Source organism: Budorcas taxicolor, chromosome 14, assembly GCF_023091745.1.
Source record: "Budorcas taxicolor isolate Tak-1 chromosome 14, Takin1.1, whole genome shotgun sequence".
Lineage (NCBI taxonomy): Eukaryota > Metazoa > Chordata > Mammalia > Artiodactyla > Bovidae > Budorcas > Budorcas taxicolor.
In genome coordinates this window covers 77,368,924-77,380,995 of record NC_068923.1, presented here as the reverse complement: position 1 = coordinate 77,380,995, position 12,072 = coordinate 77,368,924, and the positions used below count along the sequence as shown (strand labels likewise).

Here is a 12,072-nt window from a genome sequence, read left to right as displayed (position 1 = left end):
TAGTAGCTTTGAATCTAATTTCCTTTTGTTTCCTCTTTTTCTTTCTCTAAAACAAAATCATTTACTACTAATTATATTCATTCAAAATACTTATTAAATGACTACTCTGTTCCAAGTTCTATCCTAAGCACTGAGAGGAGACCAAAATAATTAAGGAACTATCAAGGAATTAAGACCAACATACAAGAGTCATTAAATTAACTACACAAAAAGATAAGAGAGCAGAAGATAGAGGAGAAAGAAGTAGTTAGCCAGATATAAAAACAGTTAACTACTCTACTTTATATTCTTAAAAGATGGGTTAATTGTTTGTGTTTAGATGGTATAACTGAAGACAAAGAAGTATTACTAATTATCATAAAGATTAATATCTATCTATAGCCATGGTTCGGAGAAGGCAATGGCACCCCACTCCAGTACTCTTGCCTGGAAAATCCCATGGACGGAGGAGCCTGGTGGGCTGCAGTCCATGGGGTTGCTAAGAGTCAGGCACGACTGAGCGACTTCACTTTTGCTTTTCACTTTCATGCATTGGAGAAGGAAATGGCAACCCACTCCAGTGTTCTTGCCTGGAGAATCCCAGAGACAGAGAAGCCTAGTGGGCTGCTGTCTATGGGGCTGCACAGAGTCGGACACGATTGAAGCGACTTAGCAGCAGCAGCAGAGTCATGGTTTAATGATTTAACGGCCCCAAAAATTGAACACTCAAGTTCAAAGGCTATTAACAAGAAATATATAATTCAAGTATTACTCAAGTTGACAGAAATGAGTTTTTTTCCATCACAGAAAATAGTAAAAGTAAAGTAGCTTGGATTTTTATTTTCTTATATCTGATTCAATTTACATTTAAGGAATCAGAACTTATTCTCCTAGATTGATTCTTTCCTTAGTATGTTTATGGACCTCTACCATTAGTACGTTTTTGACATCCCTAACATTATTAGAACACATATGTTAAGAGAAAAAAATAAATACTGAAAAATAAATATAAGAGAAAAGAAAAATGTGACTTTAGTATATCCCTGAGCATTATTCAGAGGAAATAATGGGACTGGCACACATTTTTTTTTAACATTTTTGCCAAATATTGCTGATAGAACTGTCAAACCACAAAATTATATAGGAGCTTACACATGAAAAAAACATGTTCAAAAAGATAGGGTAAGGATATCCATTCCAACAGAGATGTTTTCCTCTTGAATGACATCTTTGATCAATTGGAAGTGCCTGCCTAGGGGGCTGTGTTGAAAAGAATTTACAGCCAACTCCTAGCTCAGCAGGAAAATTGCCATGATTGATTAGCAATATCTGCCATGAATGGAAACTAGGACAATAGCAACACATGGGTAACATATTTGCAGTTCCTGGTTTTGCAAAGAATTGTATATTGGAAACCTGTTCCCAGAGAGAAGATTTATAATTAGAAGGTAAAGAGAAGCAGGAGAGTGACCCCAAAATATGCCATGACCTGGATTATTGTGAGCCAAAGGAGACCTCGACCCAGCAGACTCAAGAAAAACATTTACCTCTCCTTTAACTACCTTAAAGAATTTAGTTACAGGGCCAGGCTCAGAGAGAGCCAGTACCAGAGATAACTTTCGTGTGAATGACTACCTACCTCTATGGCAGGCAAACATCTAATTAGCAAACATCTGGTCTTCTTACAGTCCTGTGACTTACCCTATTCCCCTCTGAAGCCCCAGGCCCCTATCCCATTCCCAAGCTCAGGAGAGCTCAACTGCCCAACTTGTTTCGGGTCTCATATTCTTAAAGGGCTCCTGTATATAACTAAATTACTTTTTTTTTTTTTTTTTGCCTGAAACTGTCGTATGTCAATATTTTTTAATTAGACCAGTCAAAGAACCTACAAGTGTAGAAGGAAAAGGTTCCCTCCCTGATAAAGCCAAAGATCTAACAATAATTTTCACTATATTATGGAGAAGGCAATGGCACCCCACTCCAGCACTCTTGCCTGGAAAATCCCATGGACGGAGGAGCCTGGTGGGCTGCAGTCCATGGGGTCGTGAAGAGTCGGACACGACTGAGTGACCTCACTTTCACTTTTCACTTTCATGCACTGGAGAAGGAAATGGCAACCCACTCCAGTGTTCTTGCCTGAAGACTCCCAGGGACAGCGGAGCCTGGTGGGCTGCCGTCTATGGGGTCACACAGAGTCGGACACGACTGAAGCGACTTAGCAGCAGCAGCATACTACGGTTTTCCAAAAGGACATCTGATTCTGGGTTAGATTTCTTCATACGTACTTATACTACCCAACAATCTCCAATTGTGGAGGGCAAATTTATACCTGGTAACAGTTAAACAGTAATGCATTTAATTACTAAAGAATAATCTTGACAATAGGGAGGAGAAGATCCAATTTATCATTGCTTTGTACAAATATTATAGATTCTAAATAATAAAAAAATTGGAATGAACAATGAAAGCCTTACTTCCCACGTGACAGTGGGCATGCTCTTCAATTTTCCATTTTCCTTTGTACACATGACAATAATAATTCTAATTACATTTCAGGTGAAAGAGTGTAGGGCAAATAAGTCAGCATAAATCCAAAAGAATTTCTGCTAAATCTACTTTGGAAGTATTTGAAAACATTTTCTTATTCAAATGAACATCATGTCTCTAATAAAGACAAGTTTCACCAAAGTGCCAAGTCACAAAGAAACACTCAAACTTTTACCTCGCCCAGAGAAATGTAGAACTTTTTCATAATTATAACATCATCTTCTTCAACAGGAGGAGGTGGTGGACTGGGTGGTTTTTTCGGGACCCAGGGTGAAAACTCTGTACCTAATATGATATTCATGCCTGATTCACTCCATCTTACTTGTGAAATCAATTTGGCTAACCTGTATTTCAGAAATCATACAAATTGAAATAAATTTCAAATATGGTAGAATTCAGAATAAAAACTAAAATTTTATTTTATGTATTCAAATCAATCTCCCCTCCTAGCTTTGCAGGATGATTCTCTCAGGAGCTGCTAAAATTAATGGCTTATTCATAGGATCACTAATTAATTAATAATTATTCTGTTTTATTGTATTTTAGAAAATAGTTGTTCTAAGAAAGGGTCAAATTTTATTAAAATTTCAGAGTGTTTAGGAACTTAAACTTTAAAAGTCAGGGAGCATAAAAGAAAAACTTGGCCCTGTGCTAGAACATTCTGTCTTTTTTATGACATTCATATTCATTTTTTATCACCCTGTACACAAATACCTTTACAGAAGTAGAAAAAAATTTAAATATAATGATTAAAGAAGCAGAATTAAAGTACATTTATTAGGTACTGTTTCTATGAAATCTCTTTGGAAATGTTAAGCAATTTTTATCAATGCTCTATGTTATACTACATAGTAACCAAAATACAAACTCCAGTGGGGTTAAAGGTACACAATTTTATTAAGAAAGTAAAGAAAATGATTTTTGGTGAAAAAATCATTTAAAATATATGTACATTAATGAGATTACAATACCTGTATTCAAAGTAACAATCACTTTCCAGAAATGTTGGAAGTCTTTCTTTTTTGACCCAGTGAATACCTTGTTCACGATTGAGACACTGTTAGAAGACAAGTGAAAAAGAAAATGTCACAGAAAATCACCTGTTAGGACAATGATGGTCTAATCACTAGAGCAATGTTACTTCTAGCTCTTATAGGGAGCCTGCCTCTACCTTCTATGTGGACAGGAGAAAGAACCCCGAGTCTCAAGTTTGAAGCCACTCTGTCTGCTGGTACACTTCATTAATTCTCTCAACAAACCTATATCAGCTATTATCTACATGTTACAGACTCCCAAACTGAATCCAGAAAACTTAAGTAACTTAGTGAAAGAGGAAAAATGACCAAAAAAATTCATCAGTCTCAGTATTTTCACAGTTATAAAACAGGTTAAAAATAATCACACAGAGGGGACTTCCCTGGTGGTCTAGTGGCTAAGACCCTGAGCTCCCAATGGAGGATGAGATGGTTGGGTGGCATTATCGGCTCAATGGACATGAGTCTGAGCAAAGTCTGGGAGGTAGATAGTGAAGAACAGGGAAGCCTGCCATGCTCTATACCATGGGGTTTCAAAGAATCAGACATGACTTAGCAAGTGAACAAGTGCCAGAAGTTCACGATTCTGCTGGAGGCCACAGAGGCATGAAAACCAACAAGGTTTCCACAGAACATGATTGAGATGGGGATGGAGTCAAGATGGCAGAATAGAAGGATGTGGAGTTCACCTCTCCCCACAAGTACATCAAGAATACCTCTACAAATGGAGCAATTCTCACAGAGTGCCTGCTGTACACTAGCAGAGGACCTTGGACACCTAAAGGGACAGGAAAAATCACACAACTGGGTAGGACTTAAGGAAGAAAAAAAGAAAAAGAGAAACGGAATGGTACCTGTACCCCTGGTGGGGAGCTGAAGGATAGAAGAGGTTCCTGCACTCAGGGAAGCCCCCTCACCATTCGGCAGGAAGATCAGCTGGGACAGAAGGGGAGCTTCAGGAGCTTGGAGGAAAGCACAGCAACTGGTCTGTGACAGGTAGGATAGATTAAGACCTACATGGATGCTCCACTCTGCAGCCCTGCATGCTCCAGCCTGAGCTGCTGCCTGTTGATGTGGAGAGGGGCTGGGTGCTGGAATGTGGGGTTTGGAGAGTGGACACAAGGAGAGACAGTTGTTGGCTGTGAAGAGACAGCCTGCAAGGATGGGAGTAGGGAGCTCCACAACTGGGAATGTTCCTGGAAGAAGCCCGGACCCCCAAAGAAGCAGGATACCATTGCTGAGTGACCCAAAGGAGGGGGACTGCCATTTCAGTCCCCTTCCCCAAGCACCCGTCTCCATGGATACTAGGAGGGGTACCTCCCAGAGCAGGCTCGCATGCCCTACCCATCACCACCTCTGCCCCTGCCTAGCTGGGCAGGGCAGATGTGCTCTGGGGCAGCCTTTGGAGGAACATGTGCAGAGGTGGGGCTGAAACCACAGCTGAGCCCCAGGGGCCATGCAACTAAAACAAGAGAGCTGAAATCTCTCCTCATGGCTACAGGAGCTACAGATTCACAGTACACCCTCACCGTCAGCGCTGTGAACTCAGCGCCTGCGGAACGTCCGAATGGATGAGCGCTCACACAGTTCTGACGGGTCTAGTTTCAGCAGCTGTGGGCTTTGTGGGCACGTACACACAGAGACTGGGCCAGGTCAGAATCTGAGCTGCCTCCATAGCTAGCTACCACAGAGGGTCCAGGTACACGACTGCTGCAATCCTGGGACCTGACTTTGGTGGATTCACACAGGTGAAAACGCAGGAGAAACACCAGGGCCAACTGCTGGCAAACCAACAGGTAAGCTGGGGGGCAGGGCGCTAACAGCAGTTCCAACAACAGTGTCATCTGTGCGCCAGCACGACAGGTGAAAAGTAACACGATACAGCACACTCACAGGTGAGCAACTGCAGAGGAGGAAAGCTCAGTGGCTTCCCTCACAGAGGGAGCGCTCCAATCTCACCTGCTATGCACCACAGTAGAAAAATGAAGCCCGAAGTTAGGGCAAGGAAGAAAATAATAAATATCAAAGCAGAAATATATGAAATAGAGACTAAAAAAATGAGTAATGAAGAGCCAGTTCTTTGAAAAGATTGAGCTGATAAACCTTTATTCAAACTCATCAATAAATAAGAGGCTCGAAATAAATAAAACCAGAAAAGAGAAGTTACAACCAATATCACAGAAATAGAATCATAAGAGACTAGTATGAACAATTATTTGTCAACAACTGAACAATCTAGAAGAGATGGATAAATCCCTAAAAACAAAAAATCTTCTAAGACTCAATCATGAAGAAGTAGAAAATCAATTACAGTGATTAAAAAAAAAAAACAACAACTCCCAAAAAACAAAAGTGCAAGGTCAGAAGCCTTCACAGGGGAATTCTACCAAACATTTAAAAAAATAGTTAACACCTATCCTTCTCAAACTGTTTCAGAAAATTGAAGAGGAACACTTCCAAACTCACCCTACAAGGCCAGCATTACCCTGATACCAAAACCAAAAAGAAAGAAAGATAGATAATTACAGACCAATATACCTGATAACAAAAGATGCAAACAGATCCAGTAAAACATAATGGCTGGGACTTCCATGGTGATTAAATGGCTAGAAACTCGCCTTCCAATGCAGTGGACCTAAGTTTGATCCCTGGTCTGAGAGGATTCCACATTTTGCAGAGCAACTAAGCCTGTGCCCCACAACTATGGAGCCTGCACTCTAGGGCCCACATGCCACAACTATTGAGCTCACATGTTACAGCTACCGAAGCCTGCATGCCTAGAGCCTGCACCCTGCACCAAGAGAACCCACCGTGTGAGAAGTCCACACATCTCAACGCAGAGTAGTCCTGCTCCACAGCAAACAGAGAACAGCCGCATGTAGCAACAAAGACCCAGTGCAGCCAAAAATAAATAAACAAATAAACAAAAACATAACGGCTGAATTCAACAGCACATTAAAAGAATAATAAATGAGATCAAGTGGGATTTATTCCAGAGATGCAAGGATGATTCAATATTGACAAATCAGTGTGATACACCATATTAAAAAAATAAAAGCCTGGTAAGCTGCAGTCCATGGGGTCACAAAGAGTCAGACATGACTGAGTACAAAGACTACCAAAAATTATTAAAACAAATGAATTTGGTAAAGTTGCAGGATATAAAATTAATATGCAGAAATATGTTGCATTTCTATACTCTAATAATGAACCACCAGAAAGAAAAATTAAGAAAATAATCACATTTATGACTGCATCAAAAAGAATAAAATACACAAGAATAAATTTTTTTAATTTAAATTTATTTAATTGGAGGCTAATTACTTTACAATATTGTATTGGTTTTGCCATACATCAACATGAATCCGCCACAAGTATACATGTAAATCTAACTAAGGAGATGAAAGATCTATAGCCTGAAAACTATAAGATATTGATGAAAGAAATTAAAGATAAACAAATAAATGGAAAGATACACCATGCTTGTGGCTGGGTAGAATTATTATTGTTAAAATGTACATTCTACAAATTATTCTAAAGATTCAATACAATCCCTAGCAAACACTCATGGCATTTTCCCCAGAACTAGAATAACCCTACAATTTGTATGCCAATGCAGGAGATGTAAGTTTGATCCCTGGGGAGGGAAGATCTCCTGGAGTAGGAAATGGCAACCAGCTCCAGTATGCTTGCCTGGGAAACGGACAGAGGAGACTAGCTACAGACCATGGGGTCGCAAAGAGCCAGACATTACTGTGTGACTGAGCACACACACACACACACACACACACAGAGTTTATATAAAACCACAAAAGACCCCAAATATCCAAAGCAATCTTAAGAAAGAACAACAAAGCAAGAGGTATTATGTTCCCTGATTTCAAACCATACTATAAACCTATATTAATTAAAGCAGGATGCTACTGCAAGCCCTGAGGGGCTCTCACTTCTGGCACCTAGCACCCGGCCACATGCCGGCTGGGTGTGACCCTCTCCAGGCACATGGGGAGTTTGACTGGGGTGGTACACCTGTCAAACTGTAACACGGGTGTCCTAAGGCGAGCTCAGGGAGGACAGAAACCTCCCATGGAGCAGAAGGGTAAAGCTCACTTGATCTTGATTTTTAATACAAATACAGACCATGAAAGCAGGGCCTCATGATTCTTCTGACCTTCAGGATTTTGAGCAGGAGGTCTCAGAAAACTTACCACAGGGATAACTGGTTTGTGGCAGCCAAGCATTCATAAGGAGATTGCGTTTTGATTCTTCAATGTCAACTCTTCCTATCATTGTCATTGTCAAAATAAAACACAGACATACAGATCAACAGAACAGAACAGGGAGCCCAGAAATAAATCCAGAGTTCTGCGGTCAATTAATCTATGACGAAAGAGACAGGACTATACGATGGGGGAAAGACAGTCTCTTCAATAAATGGTGCTTAAAAAACTGGACAGCTATATGCAAAGGAATAAAACTAGACCACTTTCCTACAGCATATACAAAAATAAACTCAAACAGATTAAAGACTTAAATGTAAGACCTGAATCCATAAAACTCCTAAAAGAAAACATAGGCAATATGCTCTCTGAAACTGATCTTAGCAACATTTTTACTTTGGATCTGTCTCCTCAGACAAGGGCAACAGGTAAGCAAACGGGACTACACCAAACTAAAAAGTCTTGTACAGCAAAAGAAACCATCAACAAAACAAAAAGGCAACTTCCTGAATCAAAGAAGCCATGTGCAAATGATACATCTGATAAGGGGTTAATGTCCAAAATATATGAAGAACTCATAAAACAGCAAAAAAAAAATCCAATTTTAAAAATTGGTTAAGGAACTTAACACACATTTTTCCAGATAAGACATATAGATGGCCAATAGGCACAAGAAAAGATGCTTAAGATCACTAATTGTAAGTGAAATAAAAATCAAAACCACAATGAGATATCATCTCACACCTGTCAGAATGGCTATTTTCAAAAAGACAACAAAGTATTGGTGAGGATATGGAGAAAAGGGAACTCTTGTGCACTGTTGGTGGTAATGTAAATTGGTACAACCAACTGTGAAAAATAGCATGGAGTTTCCTCAAAAATTACAACTAGAACTACTATATGATCCAGCAATTCCACCTCTGGGTATCTGAAGAAAAGAAAAACTCAAATTAAAAAAGATACAGGTATCCCAAGTTCACTGTATCATTATTTACAGTAACCAAAATAGGAAAGCAACTTAAATATCCATTGATAGATGAATGGATAGAGAAGATGAGGCATTACTCAGCCACAAATAAGAATGAAATCTTGCCATTTGCAACAATCATGGATGGACCTAAAGGGTATATTATGCCAAGTGAAATTTAAACAGAGAAAGACATATGTGATATGATTTCACTTCTATGTGGAATCTAAAAAACAACAAACTAACACTACAGAAACGGAATCATAGAGAACAAACCAGTGGCTGCAGAGGGGAGGGGATGGGGGAATGGGCAAGACAGGTGAAGGGAATTAAGCGGTGCAATCTCCGAGTTATAAAACAAGTCTCAGGGATGCAATGCACAGTGTAGGGAACATAGTGAGTAACACTGTGATAACTTTGTAATAGTGACAGATGGTAAGTAGACTTCCTGCGGTTCTCATTTCACAATGCGTAAAAATAGCAAATCACTATGCTGTACACCAGAAACAAACACAATAAATAAAAAATAGAAACCTCAATTCCCAACTGCTCGACAGAACTCACATGAAATAAATCCACTGTACAGGCATAACTTATTTCATTGTGCTTTGCTTTATTGTGCCTCACAGATACTTTGTTCTTTACCAACTGAAGGTTTAGGGGCATCCCAGTGGCAAGCAAGTCTATATGCACCATTTTTTCCACAGTATTTGCTCACTTCACGTCTCTGTGTCACATTTGGGTAAACTATGATCTTTCGAAGTTTTTCATTATTATTACATCTGTTATGGTGATCTGTGATCAGGTATTTTTGATGTTACTACAAAGACTTGTTGAAAGCTCAGATGATGGTTAGTATTTTTTAGCAATGAAGTATTTTTTAATTAAGGTATGTATATTGTTTCCTAAGACACAATGCTATGGTACACTTAATAGGCTACAGTGTAGTGTAAACATAATTTTTATAGCACTGGGAAACCAAAATAATTGTGTGACTTGCTTTATCACAATATTCACTTTATTGTAGTGGTCTGGAGCCAACCTGCAATATATACAAGATATGTCTATATACTCATACTTTCTAGAATGCATCTAAACTATAAAGGATATATATATGTATATATATTTATTTATACTACCCAAAATTAACTGTACTTTATAAATATTCAAAGTAAATTCCATGAACCTTCTCATACTGATAATCAAATATCAAGAAACTGCTAAACTGGTCATTTCATATGAATAAGATGATACAGTTACTGACAAATACTTTGTATATAAGTACAATAAAATTTAATAAATACAGTTACACTTTAGAAAGGGATGCCCAAGGAATCTGATGATAATTTCATTTAATGCTTTATTTAGCCAGTAAGATGTAACTCAAATATACTTTCTTACCATGATATTGTAGTTGACATTAATGGTCTCATCTTCGTGAGGGGCGTTCACTTGAACAGGTTTAACATCACTCTTTCCTTTCCTTACAACATCATAGATAGGATTTCGAGGTCGCTGGTTTAGTAGAATTTTTTTCAACTGCTTTTCCAGAAGTTGTGGAGCATTGTTAACTACTTCAAAAACTCCATAGACCACATTAAATCTAACTGCCTCTGAAAAGGTCTGCAAAATAAATTTGCAGAAATGTCTTAAAAACCAGAAACTCACTGCTCCAAGAAGACTTGATACTTACAGGTATGCATATATACTTACACAAAGTTCTGATAAATCTTAATAGATAAATCTTTCCTCTTAGGAGCTTGGAAACTTTTGACTACAGGTAAGGGAACCCACTGAACCCTTCCTTCCAAATGTACTTATGCCATAAGTGTCAGGATATATTATGGCAGAAATTTCCTTTGCATACACCTCTTCTCTCTAGAAAAGATTGAGGGTAGGAGGAGAAGGGGCAACAGAGGACAAGATGGTTGGATGACATCATTGACTCAATGGACATGAGTTTCAGCAAACTCCAGGAGATGGTGAAGGACAGGGAAGCCTGGCATGCTGCAGTCCACGGGGTCGCATAGAGTCAGACATGACTGAACAACTGAACAACAACAACTTATCTCTGTGCTTCTTTGGAACTAGAAAGAAATACACCCTGGTCTCTGTGAAGCAACGTTATTCTCTTAGAAGGGGGTGGATTACTAGGGAAGAATGAATCAGAGAAGATATAACACTCCTGTTGTCTCTTTCATCCCCAGGAGCCATGAAAGCTAGGTCTCTCTTGCCCAAAAGGAGAAAATTAAATACAATCTGTTCTTCATTTAAGACTATTTCAACACCATTCCATTCACTGTGACAAAAAGAGAGAGAGAGAGAGAGAGTGAAAGACAACATTTCTGAGCTTTTCTCTGTAATTACTAAATGCTGCCAACTTTTATTTAAAGTCAGTCAGTTACAGTCAGGAGTCTTGAGTTTTAATACCAGCTTGCCAGTAAGTAGCTCTGTGACTTTGGGTAAATCACTCCATAGCAAGCATATGGTGGATTGCCTGTTTCTTTTCTCATTTTGCCCTCCAAATCTAGAATCAGGTCCCTTTTTTAGAACATTAATTTATTTTAGGACACCTTCAATGAACTGCATACTCATGTAGTAAGTGTACTGAGGAGAGCATCAGTTCTTCCAAGTTTTACTAGGAGATGGCTAGATACACTATTAGTTAAAATTTAATAAATAGCAGGATGTTATAAAATTGGAGTTACAAATATATATGTATATGTACAAATACCTACTATGTGTTTGTATGTATGTGTGTGTATATATACACACACACACACATACATATATGTATATGAGTAACTTTCCTGGTGGCTCAGAGCTAAAGAATCTGCCTGTAATGCATGAGATACAGGTTCAATCCCTGGGTCAGGAAGATCCCCTGGAGAAGGAAATGGCAACTCACTCTAGTATTCTTGCCTGGGAAATCCCACGGACAGAAGAGCCTGGCAGGCTACTGCCCATGGGGTCGTGAAAGAGTCAGACATGACTGAGTGACTTAACAACAACAGTACATATGTGTATCTATATGTGCTGTGCTGTGCTTAGTCACTCAGTCGTGTCCAGCCCTTTGCGACCCCATGGACTGTAGCCTGCCAGCTCCTCTGTCCACGGGGATTCTCCAGAGAAGAATACTGGAGTGGGTTGCCATGCCCTTCTCCAGGGGATCTTCCCAACCCAGGGATAGAACCAGGCTTACTGCACTGCAGGTGGATTCTTAACCACCTGAGCCACCAGGGAAGCCCAAGCATACTGGAGTGGGTAGCCTATCCCTTCTCCAGGGGAACTTCCCGACCCAGGAATTGAACTGGGATCTCCTGCA

General features: G+C 39.4%; 1 protein-coding gene across 1 annotated transcript in view; it reads right to left on the bottom strand.

Annotated features, from left to right (window-relative positions):
- The window catches only part of RGS22 (regulator of G protein signaling 22), a 136,200-nt gene that overhangs the window by 95,459 nt on the left and 28,669 nt on the right, over positions 1-12,072 (bottom strand). Inside the window, 3 exon segments of the mRNA XM_052651583.1 lie at positions 2,702-2,870; positions 3,498-3,583; positions 10,149-10,370. Coding sequence (XP_052507543.1) covers positions 2,702-2,870; positions 3,498-3,583; positions 10,149-10,370 — 477 coding nt within the window.